This window comes from Maylandia zebra, linkage group LG10 (assembly GCF_041146795.1).
Source record: "Maylandia zebra isolate NMK-2024a linkage group LG10, Mzebra_GT3a, whole genome shotgun sequence".
NCBI classification, from domain to species: domain Eukaryota; kingdom Metazoa; phylum Chordata; class Actinopteri; order Cichliformes; family Cichlidae; genus Maylandia; species Maylandia zebra.
Window position 1 is genome coordinate 1,138,407 of NC_135176.1, and position 19,234 is coordinate 1,157,640.

General features: G+C 45.3%; 3 protein-coding genes across 9 annotated transcripts in view; 2 read left to right on the top strand and 1 right to left on the bottom strand.

The window, feature by feature from the left end:
* Positions 1 to 808: 808 nt before the first annotated feature.
* On the top strand, positions 809 to 15,338 carry ankfy1 (ankyrin repeat and FYVE domain containing 1). Of its 2 annotated transcripts, none has more exons than XM_012921955.4 (25): positions 809 to 947; positions 2,618 to 2,825; positions 3,017 to 3,135; positions 3,350 to 3,485; positions 3,615 to 3,738; positions 4,063 to 4,212; positions 4,336 to 4,501; positions 4,632 to 4,836; positions 4,942 to 5,010; positions 6,878 to 7,080; positions 7,179 to 7,276; positions 7,622 to 7,823; positions 7,930 to 8,028; positions 8,126 to 8,279; positions 8,399 to 8,567; positions 10,340 to 10,458; positions 10,710 to 10,866; positions 11,206 to 11,406; positions 11,479 to 11,655; positions 11,754 to 11,901; positions 13,048 to 13,138; positions 13,228 to 13,352; positions 13,451 to 13,597; positions 13,711 to 13,801; positions 13,882 to 15,338. In XM_012921955.4, exons 1-25 carry the CDS (start codon positions 938 to 940, stop codon positions 14,012 to 14,014), a joined length of 3,501 nt encoding a protein of 1,166 aa, XP_012777409.1. In that variant the 5' UTR covers positions 809 to 937; the 3' UTR covers positions 14,015 to 15,338. The 2 variants fall into 2 exon arrangements, with proteins under 2 accessions (XP_012777409.1, XP_004561724.1); XM_004561667.6 differs by lacking the exon at positions 809 to 947 and adding an exon at positions 1,009 to 1,360.
* On the bottom strand, positions 13,133 to 16,841 carry cyb5d2 (cytochrome b5 domain containing 2). Its single transcript, XM_004561669.4, has 4 exons — positions 16,586 to 16,841; positions 16,345 to 16,485; positions 15,777 to 15,963; positions 13,133 to 15,631 (listed from the first exon to the last, which is right to left on the bottom strand). The coding sequence occupies exons 1-4, from the start codon at positions 16,839 to 16,841 to the stop codon at positions 15,457 to 15,459; spliced, it is 759 nt and encodes a 252-aa protein (XP_004561726.1). The 3' UTR covers positions 13,133 to 15,456.
* A 288-nt stretch (positions 16,842 to 17,129) lies between these two features.
* zzef1 (zinc finger, ZZ-type with EF hand domain 1) overlaps positions 17,130 to 19,234 on the top strand; it is a 29,117-nt gene continuing 27,012 nt past the window's right edge. For 5 of the 6 annotated variants that reach the window (XM_012921950.5, XM_012921953.5, XM_012921951.5 and 2 more), the window contains exons 1-4: positions 17,130 to 17,546; positions 18,488 to 18,632; positions 18,750 to 18,944; positions 19,043 to 19,226. In XM_012921950.5, the coding sequence (XP_012777404.2) occupies positions 17,130 to 17,546; positions 18,488 to 18,632; positions 18,750 to 18,944; positions 19,043 to 19,226 (941 nt within the window). Of the gene's footprint in view, positions 17,547 to 17,758; positions 17,809 to 18,487; positions 18,633 to 18,749; positions 18,945 to 19,042; positions 19,227 to 19,234 lie in introns of those variants that run through there. The other variant, XM_012921954.3, reaches the window with a different exon arrangement.

Below are 19,234 nucleotides of genomic sequence, written 5' to 3' on the forward strand. Positions count from 1 at the left end.
TGTTAGCAGCACCGTGGAGGGCAGGCTGGCTCCAGTGCATTGCCCACAGAAGACTCACGCGGCCTGTGTGGTCTAACCCACAGGGGTGGCATCGAGGGTTTTCTGTGGGCAAACCCACTATGGCTTCTTACAGAAATGGACCTAAAAGGCAAAACTGCTACGAGCCCCATGTGAGCCTACATGGGGTTCATGTGTTTTGGGGGGAGCTCATGGTGGGGGGGGTCCACAGATGTTCCAACTCAGTGTCCCAGTGAACACACTGGATCACTGTTGCTGTCCTATTAATATTATTTGTGATTCCATAAATCAATCATTGTTGCTAATATATTTCTGATTGAGTAATCTGAATTTAATTAAATACTGCTTTGCTTTCCCCTCTAAGAACAAGTCTACTCATAATTGCAGTCATTTGAGTGCTAATGTATCAACACACCTTTGTTTTTGATAGTTCTAATAAAAAGAATACAGTAGCTTTCATAAATTAAATATTAGTACAGCTTTGAATCATTCTGTTGGGTTTGTCCTTAGTGTTTGCAGCATATTACAAAACTTACACGCGTGCGTCTCCCTGTCAGGTGGCAATGATCACTACGGCTGGGAGTTGATTCCATCAAACTGTCATTAGAGAGTTAACTGAACCACACCGTGCACCATTGCAAAAGCGTCTGCATTAGTTGTGTTTGTGCAGTCCGTTATTCTGGTTCTTACCTTGTTACCGTCTTTCCCTATAAATGTACTGGCAACGTAGTGTGAATGAAAAGCACTTAACGGAGTTAGCACCGGTTTTACATGGATACTGGCCTGCAGGAGGGCTAGTAACGGTCATGTGATCGAGTCTTTTCTGTTAATCACTTGAACGCAGCACCACCGCCTGCTACGAGCCGCTTCATCATATCGCGATAGACACCGCCAGGCCACGGCGCTACCGTTGAGCAACATGGCGGAAGGTATGTGACTGATTTTTGGGGCAGTTTGACACACGCCCTTTTATCCGCGTGCGCTTGTTTAACTATATCACCGACTCAACTAATGTGTTAGCGGTGAAGGAAACCGAGCGTAGTCTGTGGGTGGAAATGCGAAGCGTCGCGACACTTATTGTCACGCTGTTCTTTCCACTGAGAAGCTCTGTCGTTAGCTCTCGCTTATATTGCTAGCTGAACTGTATCGCTACGAGTTAGCTTAACCAGGCAAGAAAGGCACGTTTCGAAGGAGCGTGCTGGTTTGCTAGGTCCCAGAAGGTGTATATCATCTTCAGTAATGTGCAGGTGTTGCTGGTAAAGATTAAGTGTTAGCTTCATGAGTCTAATCAGACTGTCCAGCGTTGCTTTATCTGACCGTGGTCAGAGGTTTAACTGCTATGGTAAAGTTTTTCTTTTATTTATTAGCACATCTTGTTACCAGTCGTAGTAAATGGAGAATAAATGCAGGACAGGAGACTTGACAGGACAGGTTAAATGTCACTCCGTGTCAGGTGGTGTCATCCGGACCACCTGACAGGCAGGTGTTTGGCCTAAACACAGGATGGTTTGCTCTGTGCTTGTCCTTAAGGGAGATCTCCTGAACCCAGGGAGCAAATACACCCGTCTGTGGTTAGTAGGAGAGAGGATATACGTGCTTATTTAAAACTGCTCTGTGTTCTGGTCGGTGATACAGTTTGAGAGCATTTTTTGTATGTACTAACATTTTAAGATTTTGGATCATTGCCACATCAGGTCTGCAAGTGATTCTGACCACAAGTCCTGACAAACAGACTTTCCTGATGCCTCAGACTTCTTTGTCTTAAAGCTTTAAAAAATGATTGAAAACTGTGAGCCTGGAGAGGAAGACTTTCCTGATGCCTGCTAGACTGTTCTTATTTTGGGTCAGTGTTTTCTCACTTCTCAGTTGGTCCTCAGCAGCTGGGTTACGGTTGGCAGCATACCACCCTTCCTGTGCTGAGCTGGTCATGTGGTTTTCAGCAACTCCCCCTTTCTGTTCCTCATGACCAGTAGCCAGCCTTCCCTGCGACGGTTTACAAGGGAGGACAAAGTAACGAGCTACCTCAGCATGTTTTTCTTCACTAAAACTTTACTGACTTAAAGGAAGGAAATGGGCCTCTGTGAAACTCTGTGGGTTAATATTGTAACATGATGATGTGTAGAAAGTGCGTTTGACTTCAAGCATAGCCTCGAAGTTTGGCCAAACAAAATTACTGTCATTAGATTTTCCTTTAGCTGATTTATAAGACTTGACAGCATGGTCTCTGCCTTGTGAAGGGATTTTAAAATGTCTGCAAATTGGCTTGTTTCTTAACACACACACACACACAGAGAAACCAGCGTTATGAAAGTAGTCAGTGCTCAAGCGATGTTTCTTAAGCTTTTAATACTACATGCAGTCAACACTGCTATAATAATTATCTTTAAACACTGGTGATGTTATCTGCAAAATGCCAACAAAGCTTGTAACCTTAACCCCAAATAATATCTTCTTTCGGTGTGTGCTTTGGACCACCCTGCTTGTTTGTAGGTGAAAGTTTGCTCGCATCATGGAGCTCAGTTCTAACCTGTGATTAAAGTAGGTTTTTCTAGCTCACGTTCCCTCGCCCTGCCTCTTCCTTTTGCTTCATGTGCAACAGAGGAGGTGGCCAAGCTGCAGAAGCACCTGGCCCTGCTCAGGCAGGAGTATGTGAAGATGCAGCAGAAGCTGGCTGATACAGAGAGGCGCTGCGCCATGCTTGCCGCTCAGTCTTCTAGTCAGGGCACTCCCACCCCTGCAGCCGCGGAGACCTTCATCAGCCGTCTGCTGGACATTGTGGCCGACCTCTATCAGCAGGAACAGTACAGGTGAGGGTCATTATAGGGACGCGGGTCTGTGGGTCATCTTTTGAGTGCTGTCTGTTTATAAATGGCTTTGAGTAAGACTAGAAAAGTGTAAGTGCCAGACAATTTGTGGTTCCTAGTTAGTTTGTGCCTTATTAAAGTATTAATGTTTAATATGGACGTGCTTCTCAGTGATGAATGTGTTGGTTTTGCAGTGATCTAAAGGTGAAAGTAGTGGGGGAGCAGATTCATGCCCATAAGTTTGTGCTGGCTGCTCGCAGCGATGTGTGGAGTCTCTCCAACCTGGCTTCAACCAATGAGCTGGACCTGTCTGGTGAGCAGCTTTTAAAGGGCAGTTTAAACCAAGTCCTTATTCCCATCTCAGCTCACTCAGTATGTTGATGGGTGATAGCAGAATATTTATTTTGGTGAGAACACTTTCAAAGTCCACTGTGGGCGTGGGAGGTGGGGCGGTTCGTCCCTGCGTTGTGACTTTGCGAGGGGATGTTTTTTGTTCTAATTTGTCTTAAAACTTTATTGGTTCTCAGATTGCAAACCTGAGGTTGCCATGGCAATGTTACGGTGGACATACACCGACGAGTTGGAGCTGAGCGAGGATGATGCCTTTCTTATCGACTTGATGAAACTGGCCAACCGCTTCCAGCTTCAGCTGCTCAGAGAGAGGCAAGTAGAAGAACTACATACTGAGTTTTTTGACTGCACTGTTGATGGTAGTGGTGTCACTTTTGCAAAGTGTATTACGATGCCACACATGTGACACACACACATACATGTGCTTCTTGGCTGGGCCAGGTGTGAAAAAGGCGTGATGTCCTCGGTGAATGTCAGGAACTGCATTCGCTTCTACCAGACAGCCGAGGAGCTAAATGCCAGCACCTTAATGAACTACTGTGGGGAGATCATAGCCAGTCACTGGGTGAGTAACGTGAGCCATGTTTGTGCATGTCCAGCGATGAGTGTGTTTCTGGATTGCACAAGCTCGTAAGATCAAAGTGGAACTGCCTGCTTTGCTTATTTTCCAACAATTCAAATGCAGCTTTCACTGTTTCCTGTGGATTTGTTTGAATAGCAGGCTGTTGACTGTCAGCTTCTACCACTCCCCTTACTGTTGTATAGACTCGAGCTTTGATCTCAGTCTTTGACAAAAGCCAGCCTTTCTTCGTCTGTGATTTTTGAGGTCTTAGACGTTCTCCATCATGAGCGCAGTCTTTTGTGTGACACTGTTTGTGCCTCTCATTAGGATGATCTGAGGAAAGAAGATTTCAGCACCATGAGTGCCCAGCTTCTGTACAAGATGATCAAATCTAAAACAGAGTATCCTCTCCATAAAGCCATCAAAGTAGAGCGAGAAGATGTGGTGTTTCTGTATCTCATCGAGATGGACGCGCAGGTCAGTTCTCCACACAAACTTCCCATGAAATGCTTATTTAGTGACTTCGTCACGGTGTAACCAGAATTGTACAAAAACACAACATTTTGTTTTGTTACTGGTTTTTATTATTATTGATTTCAGTTACCTGGCAAGCTGAATGAACTTGACAACAATGGCGACCTAGCATTAGACCTAGCGCTCTCCCGGAAATTGGAAAGCATTGCAACCACTCTTGTGAACAACAAAGCTGATGTGGACATGGTGGACCAGAGTGGCTGGAGTCTGCTGCATAAAGCCATTCAAAGAGGTGAAGGGCTCCTGTCTACGTTACTTTGTATCGCTCGCTTGTTTCCTGCTAAAATGTATAAACTTTGTTACTGTGTAAAAAAAATGTCTTTTGAGCTCCATGAACCTGAAAACTTTCCGTCTTCCTTCAGGTGATGAGTTTGCCTCCATCTTCCTGATTCGCCATTCAGCTCAGGTTAATGCAGCCACGGTGGGGGCTGTGGAAACGCCGCTTCACCTGGTCTGTTCTTTCAGCCCCAAGAAACACTCTGCCGAAGTGATGAGCGGGATGGCGCGAATAACTGAGGCTCTTCTCAAGGCTGGAGCCAACCCCAACATGCAGAACAGTAAGGGAAGGTAGGTCACATGATACTTGGTTTATGACCTTTATTGGACTATAAAGGCAGTTACTTATGCTGTAAAGTATAATCATCATTCATTTTAGTCTTTTATTGTTTTTAGAACTCCTTTGCATGAAGCTGTGTCATCAGGGAACGAGCCGGTGTTCAACCAGCTGCTGCAGTGCAAACAGTGAGTTATGTTCTGCCTTCAAACTGAATGTCAGGCTTGTTTCTGACGTGTCACACTCGGCAGCGATTCCCACAGAATATAAAATCGATTTGTTCCAGTAGCCGCGACACGCACGTTAAAGAAAAGATAACCCTGTATATACTTTGAAATTTCTTTTCATTTGCACTCTGCTGTCTTAACCCTTTAAAACGGGCACGTTTCGTTTTGCGTAACTATTTTTAAATCCCGGTAGCTCTGCAACCACGTGAGCGAGCGCAATAATTTTTTTTGCATATGAAACCGGAGGAGTTGTACTTACATCTTATCCCATCAGCTCGTCCTCAGTCACGGTTTCGTTCCACATATAGCTTTGCAAAAACTGCATAAAAAGCACTTGTAGCAACAAAAACATAATATTCCAGAAACACGCTTTGCTGATCCGATCAGCTGTTCGTAACACTTCCTACGTTGGAATAGACGTCAGCGAGAACTGTTGCATGTCCGCCCGAAACCTGAAGTGATGTCATTTTTGCGGAAAATGTTGTTTTTACCTTCGGGGCCTTATAAGCCTATACTGGTGTTTTTAAAAGTTATGTTTGACCTCGTGCTTTTCTGAATAGTTGCTGGGATGCTTAGAACTCAAACTGCACTGCTGGAAACAGTTTATTTTGATGCACATGCTGTTTTGTTTTGTTTGTTTTTTTGCAAATTTGCATCATAATATTTATTTTCGTTTTTCCTGCAGTATATAAAAATTGGTGGATTTCAAAAATAAAACTATGAAGACACTCAAAATAAATTTCCTGTTATTGGAAACTGTTTTGTAATTACAGTTTTGAGCTCTGAAATGTCTCTAACTAGAAATATATGGGGGGAAAAAAACAAAAACGATTTTCAATTTATTTGTAGTTTATTGCACTTTTTTGCAATTTATGTAATTACTATGCACTTAATGCAGACATATTATTAAAATTTGGTCTATAACGGTTGTATTGGTGTATAGCAACTTGAAATGCTCCCAAAAATGGCTCCACAGCATGTAAAAATATAATATAGGCTCTGGCAGACTTGGTTCTATGGTAGGTCTTAAAGGGTTAAGCTGCACTAAGTCTTTGCCTCTGTAGTCCTTGCTGTGCAGCCTTGCTGAGCGTGGCATAGCGGCGCATTAACCAGTTCTACTCCTGCTGCAGGTTCTGGACAGAGTTGCCTTCAAGCTCACAGCACAGAGACTCGCTAGCTCGAGTCAGTTGTATTGGGGTTTGTTCTCTCCTGAGCAGCAGTTACACAGCACTGATGATGACTCTGGGAAATGGGAGATTAGAAGCTGGCAGGTTAGGATTAGAGCCCAAAGTAAAGCTAATATCCACCAATATTAGCTTTTTATTTATAGATGTGTCTGCATTTAAAACAGCCAGTAAAGTGAGACCAGAGAAACACCCTTCAACTGTGTTATGAGCTTTGTTTCACAGTTTGTTCAGCAGAGGGCGCTCTGACCCGTCTTTGTGTCGGTACTGGTCTCAAAGACCCTGTATCAGTTGGGCTCCAGTTAGAATCAACTGGAACTTTAAAAAAAAACAAAGCAAGTCTCCTACTAAAGTTACTGAGTCACATATGAAACCCAGGGCAGCTGTGGCTACAATGTAGCTGCCATCACCAGTGTGTGAATGGGTGGATGACTGGATATGTAAAGCGCTTTGGGGTCCTTAGGGACTGAGTACAGCGCTATACAAATGCAGGCCATACTTCATCAATCCTAATTTCCATTTCTCTTTGAACACACTGCAATTTTAAGCTTGTGTAACCTTAAAGATGGTGCTGTGTGTGTGTAACCTGGTGCTGTGTGATAGTGCTGTGTGTGTAACCTGGCCTTCTGTCTCCATTTTGTTAGGCTTGACCTGGAGCTGAAAGATCACGAGGGCAGCACAGCGCTGTGGCTGGCGCTGCAGTATATCACCGTGTCTTCGGATCCCTCTGTCAACCCGTTTGAAGATAATGCCCCGGTCGTAAACGGCACCTCGTTTGACGAGAATAGCTTTGCGGCCCAGCTCATCCAGAGAGGAAGCAACCCTGATGCACCTGACACTACCACAGGTTATTAAGCTGCTCGGCAACCTTTCTGCACATTACTGTCCAACTCCAGTGCTGCTTGTGCCTTAAACATTCTCCTTTACGTCGTTTATTGGTCACAGAGTATTGCCTCATGCAGAGAGCAGCGCTTGCAAACAATGAGGCGGCTGCTCTTTTCCTCACAACTCATGGGGCAAAGGTCAACCACATTAACAAATGGGTGCGTATGAACATTTGGTCATGAGCAGACGGTTTGCTGCAGACTTGTTCTTTTTTCTTCTGACCTTTTTCTCACGTCTGAGGCCAATCGCTGTTCCAGAGACCCGTTGGCTCAGCGTTGTATCAAACAGCCACGCAGTGACTGAGAGGTCATTGCAGGTTGTTTTAGTGATTGTTGGAGAAAAGTAAAAAACAGATTTCATGAAATAACTAATGCACTGTAATATCATAAACCACAAACTCTCTGAATGTCTCAGTTTGACCTTAAATCGATGAAACTAACATAAAATCAATAATACTGTTAATTGGTCATAAATACATGCTCGGTCCCTTTGCTGTCTCTCAGGGTGAAAGCTCACTTCATACAGCATGTCGCTGTGGCCTAGCAAGCCTGACAGCTGAGCTTCTCCAGCAAGGGGCCAATCCTAACCTGCAAACCCAGAAGCCTCTACCCGATGACCCCCTCGGTGTGGCCATGCAGACCCCCCTCCACATGGCCATCGCTCACAACCACCCAGATGTGGTCTCCGTCATCCTGGAGCAGAAAGGTCCATATATGATTTGGGACTTTGTTACATCCTGTAACTAACCTGCAAAGCAACCTGCCGTGTTTACATTTGTGTGTAATGATCATTCTGACATTGATACTTGCAGCCAACGCACTACATGCCACCAACAACTTCCAGATCATCCCAGACTTCAGCCTCAAAGACTCCATGGACCAGACCGTTCTGGGCTTGGCCCTCTGGACAGGTATACAGCAAAATACCCAACAAAGTCACTTCTGCGTCATCAAATTGATCTGTGAAATCAATAATAGTGATTGTATTTGTCGATCTGTCTGTGTCAGGCATGCACACCATAGCGGCTCAGCTGCTGGGATCAGGAGCATCTATCAATGACACTATGTCCAGTGGACAAACTCTGCTGCACATGGCCATCCAAAGGCAGGACAGCAAGAGCGCACTCTTCCTTCTTGAACACCAGGCAGACATTAATGTTAGGTAACGATACCGAGATATGTGTAATTTTAATGTATTTCAGCAGATTACAAAATACTTTTCATTCAGTTTTCGTTTGTTTTTACTCCAACTGTTTTCTCTTTGGGTCCCTCAACTACCAGGACCCAGGAGGGACAAACAGCACTGCAGCTGGCCATCAGTAACCAGCTGCCTTTGGTGGTGGACGCCATTTGCACAAGAGGAGCTGACATGTCGGTGGTTGATGACAAAGGTGACCCTCCACTGTGGCTGGCTCTTGAGAACGGACTTGAAGATATCGCGTCCACACTGGTAAGAATGCACAGACAAACGGTGTTTTAGTCCCTCGCTGTTACGCTGACACTAACAGTTTGTTGTCAGGCTGGGTCTGTGGTTTGGATGTGGCAGGAATATTCTGTATTTCTCAGCATCTATGGCATGTTGAGCAAGTGTATATAAGGCAAGGACAGGAATGCTCCCAATCGAAATAAAGGTCAGCAGTGATATAAACCAGTTTGAAATAAAACTCCAAAAATAAATTTTAAATAAGTATAAGAATGAAGAAAATGCAATTAACCCAAGACAGCAGTCAAAGTGATGTTTATTTTCTTTTGCAAGTTAGTAAATCTAAATATAGTTTTAGTTGAATATGAGAAAATATTTTTTGTGACGTTATGTTCAAAGTTGAAACCATTGAAGTTTTTGTTGTTCAAATTTAGATGATGAGGAAATAATTAATATGTAAACCTAGGGGGTGGGGCTAAATAAGTATATACTTCTGCCTACTCCTTGATATTGTGAAATGTTGGTAAATGTATATGATTGAAATAAAAATGAACTGAAGTAGTTTAGTGCATTTCCACAGTTTTCACCGATAGGAATCCATCACGTGAAAGAAATCATTCTTAATACAATAATGGATGTGAGTGTCCAGACAAAGTTGCTGTGACTCGTTTGTATCCAGCAGTAAAAGAAGCTGCAGGAGTATCCACACGAGCAACACTTAGGGCTGCCACAAACGATTATTTTGATAGTCGACTAGTCACCGATTATTTATGCGATTAGTCGACTAATCAGATCATCATCCATTGGACGTAAAACTACAGCTTATTGCACCAGCAGCATCTGCTCTTATATAACTATCATTAGCCTACAGCTTTAAGTGTTTAAGGTCTGTGCTAACTAAAAATAAAGACAAGATGATAGTTTATTAAATTTTAATGAAATTTGCAGATTGTTTCGGTGAAGTTTAATAAACTCCTTGCTATCTAAAATATAACAGGACACCGGAGTAAATTCTGGAGCATCTCACACTTCTGATAATCAGCTGTCTGCTTGACCTTTATTCAGCTGTGTAAAAACTATAACTTTAATCTCAGCCAAACCGATTTACTCAGGAACAAATAAAATACAAAAAAAGCCAAACAATAACATTTTAAGTTATCTAAGTGACTCATATATCCTGTTTAACCTGAGTAGAGAAAGACGGCGGTGGGTTTGAAAACGATTTGCCGGGAGTCCGGTGTTCTCACGGCTCTAGTTAGCCTAGCCCCCGCCTAGCTATCGAGCTAGTGGGTAACAGACGTCTCCGAAAACGTCGGAGCGCTTTTGAAAATATGCGGTGTCTTGATAAACTGAGCAGATATTTGAGGTTTACACAGCTACATTCTCGCCTGAAAATATGTTAAACGTTTATTTTGTGACCCAGAAAGAATAATAAGAGTAATATTAAAACTAACTAGCTGCTGCCATTGTTGGAAACTGCGCTGGGCTGCGCTATGAATTCTGGGACACAGCTTCTTCTTCTTCGGGGTTTAACGGCAGCTGACATCCTTGTACATGCAGTGCTGCCATCTTCTGTTTCAGTCCGTTATTACACTCTTAAATCCTGCTACTTATTCCTGCGTCTTTTGGGATCTTACAAAGCTTCAAACGACGCGTCGACTATTAAATCAGTCGTCGACGATTTTGATAGTCGACATAATCGTGACTAGTCGACTAATCGTGGCAGCTCTAGCAACAATAAAATAAACCTCTGTCAGGTAGGATGTGGGATGAGTCTAGACTCTGTCTGTTCTGTGTAGGTCCGCCACGGCTGTGATGCAACTTGTTGGAGCTCCGGGCCGTCAGGCTGCCAGCAGACCCTCCTGCACAGAGCTGTTGATGAGAACAACGAGGTCTCGGCCTGCTTCCTTATCCGCAGGTCAGCTACGTCTCTGTTGTTGTACATATTTACCAAAGCTATAAATCGTTTGCTTGTTTAAATGCAGCAAGTGTCTGAATGTCGCTTATATCTGATTGGCTTCAATTTAAAAAAGTCAACTGTCAACACGTTAGCAGCGGTCTTTACCAAAACATTACTGAGATGTTAGAAAGTTAAACAGGCGATCTATCTTTACTGTTCGTGTGTATCTCTATAACTCCTATCTCGTGTGTGTGTGCGTGTGCGTGCAGTGGTTGTGACGTGAACAGCCCCAGGCGGCCTGGCCCTAATGGGGAGGGAGATGAAGAAGCCCGAGATGGACAAACTCCCCTCCACCTGGCAAGCAACTGGGGACTGGAGGATGTGGTGCAGTGCCTTCTTGAGTTTGGAGCCAATGTTAATGCACAGGTTGGACCTGCATGACATCTTTACCCTGGTTTAAACTGCACCACTAATCTTTGTTGGAGGGTTTTATGACGCGATCCAGATTTTTAGAAAATGTAATTGAAACACGACACAACAGATTCAGAGCAGCCAAAAAAAACGGAGCTGAAACTGCTGGCAGAGGATAACAATTCAAAGAGATGCTCAAATAGTTTGCTGGCATTGTTTGAGGGGGAACCTTAAACCTGTACCTGTGTAGTTACTGATGCATGAAATTATCTGTGGACAAAGAACTCAGATCATCAAGCCTTGGTGTGTGTAACTGTGTGCTGTCTGTTAATGCTGTATGTGTTTTTCTGTCAGGATTCAGAGGGCAGAACTCCCATCCATGCTGCTATTAGCAACCAGCACAATGTCATTATACAGCTCCTCATTTCCCATCCAGACATTCGTCTCAACATTCGCGACCGTCAGGGAATGACCCCCTTTGCCTGCGCCATGACGCACAAGAACAATAAAGCGGCAGAGGCTATTCTCAAGAGGGAGCCAGGTGCTGCCGAACAGGTAGGGGCTAGTTTGTTGCTGTAGCGTTAATGAGTGTTGCAGTAATGACCTCAAACGTGTGCTTGTGTCCAGGTGGACAACAAAGGGCGCAACTTTCTCCACGTGGCTGTGCAGAATTCAGACATTGAAAGTGTCCTGTTCCTAATCAGCGTCCAAGCTAACGTCAACTCCAGAGTTCAGGACGCGGCCAAACTCACCCCGCTCCACCTGGCTGTGCAGGCTGGATCTGAGATCATCGTCCGCAACCTGGTAAGAAACCCAAGATTTTCTCCTGTATGAGTCGTATTTCATGCCAGTTTGAGTTGTAATGAGAAAAACACTGCAATGGATACGGTTTCTCCTTCCAGCTGCTTGCTGGTGCTAAAGTGAATGAGCTGACTAAACACAGACAGACAGCACTACATTTGGCTGCTCAGCAGGACCTGGCCACGATTTGCTCCGTGCTGCTGGAGAACGGAGTCGACTTCGCTGCCGAGGACGAGAATGGCAATAATGGTACTTTACAGCATTTGTCTTGTTTTCACTGAAATGACTCTGAGATGGGCAAAGATTACATCACGACTCGACCAGTTCTTTCTGACAAGATCAGAACTGTCATTATAAATGCAGATATATCTGTACGTGATAAGTGCTGTTCCTGAGGTGTTGCATCGTGCTGGTAGATTTGTATTAATCAGAATCAGAATACTTTATTGATCCCTGGGGGAAATTATTTTTTGTTACAGTGCTCCATTTTAAACCAACATTAAGACAAGACAGACAATACGCTAACTAAGAATAGTACAATATATACATATATATACATACATACATACATACATAAGTCACTTATAAATAAATATTTGGAAAAGAAACGTGTAGCTGTAGCAGCAAACAGTGTGTTAAGTGGATGCGTTGTACAGGGAGATGGCCACAGGCAGGAATGATTTCCTGTGTCGTTCAGTGGTGCTTTTCGGTAATCTCAGTCTCTCACTGAACGAGCTCCTGTGACTGACCAACATGTCATGGAGTGGGTGGGAGGTGTTATCCAACATTGTCTTTATCTTGGACAGCATCCGCCTCTCCGACACCACCTTGAGGGAGTCCAGCTCCATCCCCACAACATTGCTGGCCTTACGGATCAGTTTATTAAGTCTGTTGGCATCTGCGACCCTCAGCCTGCTCCCCCAGCATGCAACAGCATAGAGGATCGCACTGGCCACCACAGACTCATAGAAAATCCTCAGCATTTTCTGGCAGATGTTGAAGGACCTCAGTCGCCTCAAAAAATAGAGACGACTCTGGCCCTTCCTGTAAAGTGCTGTGGTGTTTTTAGCCCAGTCCAGTTTATTGTCAATGTGTACTCCAAGGTATTTATAGTCCTCCACAATGTCAACACTGACCCCCTGGATTGAAACAGGGGTCAAGTGTTTCCTGGTCTTCCTGAAGTCCACGATCAGTTCCTCGGTCTATGCCACGTTGAGCTGCAGATGATTCTGCTCACACCACGTGACAAAGGAGTCACAACAGACTGCTGCAAACTGGAGTTTCCTGCTCTGTTCACCTTTAAAACTAGACTGGCTGTGGGATCTGGTGTCAGTCGTTACTATTCCACCACTGCGACCTATTTGTGAATAACTGCGTTCTTTTCTGTCTCGTCAGCTCTGCATCTGGCTGTGATGCAGGGTCGCCTTAACAATGTCAGAGTCCTTCTCACAGAGTCCAACATCGATGCTGAGGCTTTCAATCTCAGGTGATTTATGCAGATACACGTGAACGAACTGTATTAAAACTAATGTGAGAAAAAATCTTCTGACTTTTCATCTCATTGTGTGTGTTTAGGGGTCAGTCACCAATGCATGTGCTGGGCCACTATGGCAAAGAAAATGCTGCTGCCATTTTTGAGTTGTTCCTGGAGTGCATGCCTGAATATCCTCTGGACAAACCTGACAATGAAGGGAACACAGGTACCATGTTGGCTTTTGTAGCTGAAGTTATAAAACTACAATGTGGAAATCACTGGTGCTTTTCTAAAAGGATGACGGCGACATGTATGTTGTTGCAGTTCTGCTGCTGGCCTACATGAAAGGAAACGCAAACCTGTGCCGTGCTATTGTGAGGGCCGGCGCTCGCCTGGGAGTCACTAATAATCAGGGCATCAATATTTTCAACTACCAGGTTGCAACCAAGCAGTTGCTCTTCCGCCTTCTAGGTATCTTTTTCATACCTAATTACCCATCAATATTCCAGTATTATAAACCAACAGCCTCACAGGGAATGGCGTGTTGGGGTGATCTTTGGGATAATTTTCGCCCCCTTCCGCAGATATGCTTTCCAAAGAGCCCCCGTGGTGTGATGGCTCCAACTGCTATGAATGCGGTGCCAAGTTTGGAGTTACAACACGGAAACATCACTGGTTAGTGCTGCAGCTTTTCTGTGTAGGCATGCAGTAGATACAGTATTGGTCTAACTCTCCTTTTTCCTTTTTGCCTCTAGCCGCCACTGTGGGCGTCTGCTGTGCCACAAGTGCTCTATAAAAGAGATACCCATCATCAAGTTTGACTTGAACAAGCCGGTCAGAGTGTGCGATATCTGCTTTGATGTACTGACTCTGGGCGGCGTGTCGTAATGCCCCGGCCTGGATGTCTTTCAACCTCTGGCTCCGACCACGCCAGGTCCAACTTGGCACAATTATTCAGGCACACTGGGAGCAGGACATGCTAACAAGAGAATCCCAGACAGTTATGGACCATCATCTTTATACTATTCCAGTTTATGAAAAACTATTAATCTTTTAGAGGGATGTTGCAAGTAGGAAGTGAAACATTGTTGTTTTGTTTCTGTTTCAAAGTATGTTGAAGTGAATATCAGTGGCTGGACTGAGTTCAGTGATGTTTGCGCCGATGAGCTCTTTGATATCACAAGCAGGTAGCTGTTGTACACGGCATTTCAGTCCACCTTTAGAAGGGGTCTTCCCTTAAACATGCCGACCTGTCCAAATACAACAAAAATATCAATGCTACGAAATGAAACTCTACATTCGTGATGGAGTTGAGGCTGCTGCCAACCAAGAACAAACAGGAAAATGCCCTTTGTTCTAAAGATCGCTGCGTTCTCTGTAATCTTTGAACATTTATTCACTATTTTGTGTTAACTGAGTAAAATGGGTCGAGGGGAAAGCACCTCAACTTGACTAGGTCCAAAGTGAATCCAACCTTTTCTGTTAAACTTTTATATTACTTTACTGCAGACGTGACGGTGCAACTGGAAAAATAAGGTGGTGTTTTGTCCCCAGTTGAGCTTTATGAGGACGCCTCGGCCAAGTTGAATGGAAATGTGACAGGAGAAAGCCCATTTATCACGAGAGCATTAGAAACCTCTCCAAAACATGAAGTACCCCCCCCCCTCCTCAGTTACAGAAATGCCTAGTATGCCTATGCATGTCATTTAATTTGCAGCCTTCAAGTCATGGTTATAATTTTAAAATCAGCCACCGAATGATTACATTCCATGTCGGGCCGACCGTGAGGTCCTCGACGGTCCCACGACGTTGCCTCGTGTCAAGTTGTCGTCTTGACCCCATCACATGTAACGCTTCTTGATTTCTAAACCTAACAGGTGCACTTTATCAAGTTCACGTGACATTTCTGATCATTGGGGAGAATGAGGAGTAAGAGGGATGGCCACGTAGTGGGGCCTCTTCAAGTATTGTTAAATTGTACAGATAAATGTGTGATATTTTTGACCACTACAACTGTTTTGTACTTAAATGCAGTTTGTGCTTGTCATTGTGACAAACCTAAATCTTGCCTCTGTTAATCTTTTATGCACATTGTTTAATCTTTTATGCACATTGTATCGTATCTGTATGCTCAGATATCTAGCTCGTCTCTTCCTGGTGTATTCTTTTAGGGAAAAGGAGGACAACTTTACATAAAGGTCATCAAAAAATGCTTTGAGGTTTCATGATTTCGTCTCTTTGTCAAACAATTCAGTTACTAGCCAAAGTTTTCTGAGTTCAGTGCTGCTAAGAAGCAGCTATGAGTGGGCCCATTCTCGGGGCTGACCGGTCTAGTGCGCTCCCACAGAGCATGACTCGGCATGTGCAGGGCAGCCGTCGTATTTCTGCAGGTTGGGGTCTTCCTCTGCCGCGATCGGGTCTTCAACACAGACACAACGAACACCACTGGAGCCGGGAGAGAAGAGCTGCCGTGGCACGCCTGCCCAGTGTCTCGCCACTCCACCGCTGCAGCGAATAAAGAAATAAACTCAACCCTGTGTCTCCTTATGTGCACTCCTCTCGCCCACTAGTGTCAGAAATGCTGTATTACACATCAGTAGGATAATACAACATTGACTTGTTTTCGATTAGGCACAAACTATGTCCATACCTCTTAGTGGAGCACCAGAATCTTCCTCCACTGGCAGCAGTCCATTCTGAGTTACAAGACGGAAAGCGAATCCTCTCAGCCTCAGACTGAGCCTTGAGCTTCTTACCCTCTGCTAGTGATGCTTCTACTCTCAACAGGGCCTCTGTGGGCTCTCCAGCCTCGTTATAGAACCGACCGATTAATACACCTGTATTTAAATGTTGGATACCAAAACATTAAATGAAAACTTTCTGGGATGTTTAAGGTAAATTGTCTTCATGAAGTGTATGGTCATATCCTAGCTGCACTTTGCTCCCTGAGTAAAGTAGTAACAATATTCGTGTCAATTAACAAAGGAAGTGTTGTTAAGACATTTTAAAGTAACCTTCTGCACTAGGTCATTATAGTGACAACAAACATTGTATACTTTGCGTCTGTTTTGCACATCATAAAATAGGATCTGCACAACACGTACCAAAAATATCTCTTCGTTTCCGAAACAACCAGCCGCACTTGTAGTAACAAGACCATTATTTACTCTGACGGCCACCTGGAGCTGTTCCACTACAATATGATGGAAATCACATACCCACATTTTGGTAGTCCCTCTGGTAGAAGGCCAGCCAGTCGTACAGTGCAACCACCTCTAGGGGGGACAGACTCGATACGTCATCTGTCAGCCCACTCTCTGTGAAGTCTCCGGTGATGAAGGCCAGGGAGGCGTCTTTGCCTGAAAGTACAAACACACGTAGAGACAAAGGCGGAATATAGAGGACTGCTAGGAGAACCACACGTGGAATCCAGTGTCGTTAAAGAAAGCCGGGCATCACCTGCCATAAAGTGATAAGCGCCACCGGGTCCATAGTGCTTTTCTCCCTTGTGTACATCAAAAACATGGCCCAGTATGGCCAGGTATAGCCCCTTGCTGCCCCGCTGCCCACCGTGCAGCGCTAACTCACTCCTGCTTAGGAGTCTGACCGGTGACCCCTTTGATGACTCAGTGCCAAACATAGCTGACCAATCAGGAGGGATGAACAGCACTGCCAGCGACACGGATAAAAGCGCGACCACCACATAGCTGAGCATGCTGCTTTATTAAAGCGCCTTTTCTTTAAGCTTTACATTCAGTCCAGCACACCTCACAGTGGCAGCACAGGTGCTTCCGCGAACGGACACGCCAAACCACAGCGCCTGCGCGAACTACGAACGCAAAGGACGTTGCGGGCGTACAGAACGTCAATGCGGTAGTGGAGTAGAGCTCTGCTGTAGGTGAACGCTGGAGCGGTCTGTGTACAGACCGGTCCAACCGCTTCAGAACTCACGCCCAGTGGGCCGCAGGGGTTTTCAGGGGAGCCTTAGGTCGGAGAAACAAACATGGGCAACGCGGAGAGCGGCTGCGGCGGAGGCAGCGGCGACGAGGAAGACATAGAAACGGAGAGTCCCGGCTTCGCGGAAGACGGTCCGGCCTCTGCGACCGCTGGCGGCGGTGTTGGAGGCGGCGGCGGCGGCTCTGGTTGTGGCAGGAGCGGAAGGGGATCGAATAACCTACCCGTGCCCACTGGTGGACCACCCAGCCCCGGGGTCCTCTTGGAGCAAGTGAAACTGAGAGAAGCGGCGGCTCGTATTAGCGACTCTGGAGTCGCCATTCACGAGTCCGTCCTGGCCGGGAATGAGGGTGTCCTGATGCGGTGGCTCGAGGACCGGTTAAACCGAGGAGAAGAGTCCGTTAATATTGAGCAATTTTGTGAGATGTTAGAGAGCAGAGATGCCCCGAGGGACGAGTGCGAAGAGGTATAAACCCGCTGTGGCCTTGCTCACGTTTCTAACGTCACATGTTATGATTGGAGCCGTCGCGTCTTCTCGTTTTTGGCCCAGGTTCGAGCGTCGTGTTTGATAACTTGTCGCCACGCCCATTCAGCGTTTGTAATCAATACGTAAATACGTAATTAAGTCTTTGGGCTGTCACGTGCTTTTATCATTGCCGGTCAACAAATCTAAATAGCGCTGTAGTGATCGAAGAGGGGGCTCTGTTATCAGGCTTCACCTGTGACAGGTGAGTTTGGCCAGTCACGGTTCTGTCGGCAGTACCAGGTCGAGTAACGGGACGATCTATCCTGGGCACGATGCACGAAGCAGCTCGGGAGTGTCGCCTGGAACAGACGGGCTCCAATTCTGTCAAACCACAACTCGGCTATGGCTGATTTGTAGACTGTGGCTGAACTTGGACAGAAGGGGGAGTTTTCTAGCAGCCCCCCCTTTGTTTTTGCCGTTTGTAGATTTCTAGAAGTTGCAGTGGATCGAGTAAACGAGCTGACATAATGTCACCCGTTCTTGTGGGGTTTGTCACGAGGTTTTCCGCTTTGGTCACTTGTAGCAGACCACGTTGTTTTGTCGTCTCTTGACTGGCTGTGTTTTAACCAGTGGTTGCAGATGACTGGTTGAACTAATGCATGTCAGTCTGAGCTCTTTGTAAATCCTGACTATCAAAGCTGTGCTTTAAATAGGGAGTGGGACGGTGTTTCTTTCAGGAATCAAGCCACAGACTCCAAAAGTGTAGCTACGTAACATAGTCTGCGATAAAGATGCTTCCAGCTGAGGGCTCCTTATGTTAACACCAGTTGTTCAGCCATTTGTGTTTTAAGACTAATGTTCTTGTAGATTTTTGCAACACTGTGAAAGTGAGGAAGTAAATGTTGGTATAAAAGAGTCTTTGTCCTTCTCCACTGTCTCAGGCCTTTGGTCAGTTTGATGCGGAGGGGGATGGAGTGGTGGACATAGAGAGCATGCTGATTGCTCTGAAGAACTCCAATGGAGCTAATCTGCAGGGAGAGCTGAGTAATGTGATAAGACAGCTTCAGGCCTGCTCGCTTACCCCAGGTACGATACGTGATTTGTTTACCCGGATAAACAAACTCGACCTTATTTGAATCAGTGCAGCCAGCGTGTGGCCGAAAAGTTAACCCGTTCATTTCTCTTGTGTTTTCCTTTCCACAGGTTTTGTGGACATATTCTCCAAGACCAAAGACCGATTAGGAGCACACGCCTCTAAAATTCTAAAGTTCTTACACAGGAATCGTATTCCCAGCAGTGCCATCCCTTTCCCAATTTTAGAGGGCTACAACAGTATCTGTACCATGAGGTCCAGTGTGGTGCAGGACTTCTTGGAATTCCTCTTGCAGAAGGAGAAAGGTGAGCATGAGTGTTCTCTTTAGTAATTTAAGGCTAAATGCACATTCAGCAGCGCCACGCCTGTGGTGAGGCTGTCCTCATGTGAGTTTTTCTTTCAGATTTGGATATTCAGTACAGAGCAGAGCTGGACCGTGACCCAGACGTAGACATGGTCAAGGTCGTCACTCAGTGCTACAGCACAATAGAAGCTTCGTCCAATGTTGCTGACATCTACAAGATGACAAATGGGGAAACGGCGTCTTTCTGGCAGTCTGACGGCAGCGCTCGCTCGCACTGGATACGGTAAAAGG

Bases quoted from the DNA above. Each gene is read 5' to 3' on its own strand.
- cyb5d2 (XM_004561669.4), bottom strand. From the start codon at position 16,841: ATGCTCAGCTATGTGGTGGTCGCGCTTTTATCCGTGTCGCTGGCAGTG. The intron at 16,486-16,585 runs GTGATGCCCGGC...TTGTACTTTCAG, and splicing joins CGCTTATCACTTTATGGCAG to GCAAAGACGCCTCCCTGGCC. The intron at 15,964-16,344 runs GTATGTGATTTC...ATTTAAATACAG, and splicing joins GAGGGACTACCAAAATGTGG to GTGTATTAATCGGTCGGTTC.
- ankfy1 (XM_004561667.6), top strand. From the start codon at position 1,297: ATGAGTCTAATCAGACTGTCCAGCGTTGCTTTATCTGACCGTGGTCAG. The intron at 10,867-11,205 runs GTTGGACCTGCA...TTTTTCTGTCAG, and splicing joins GAGCCAATGTTAATGCACAG to GATTCAGAGGGCAGAACTCC. The intron at 13,598-13,710 runs GTATCTTTTTCA...CCCCTTCCGCAG, and splicing joins GTTGCTCTTCCGCCTTCTAG to ATATGCTTTCCAAAGAGCCC.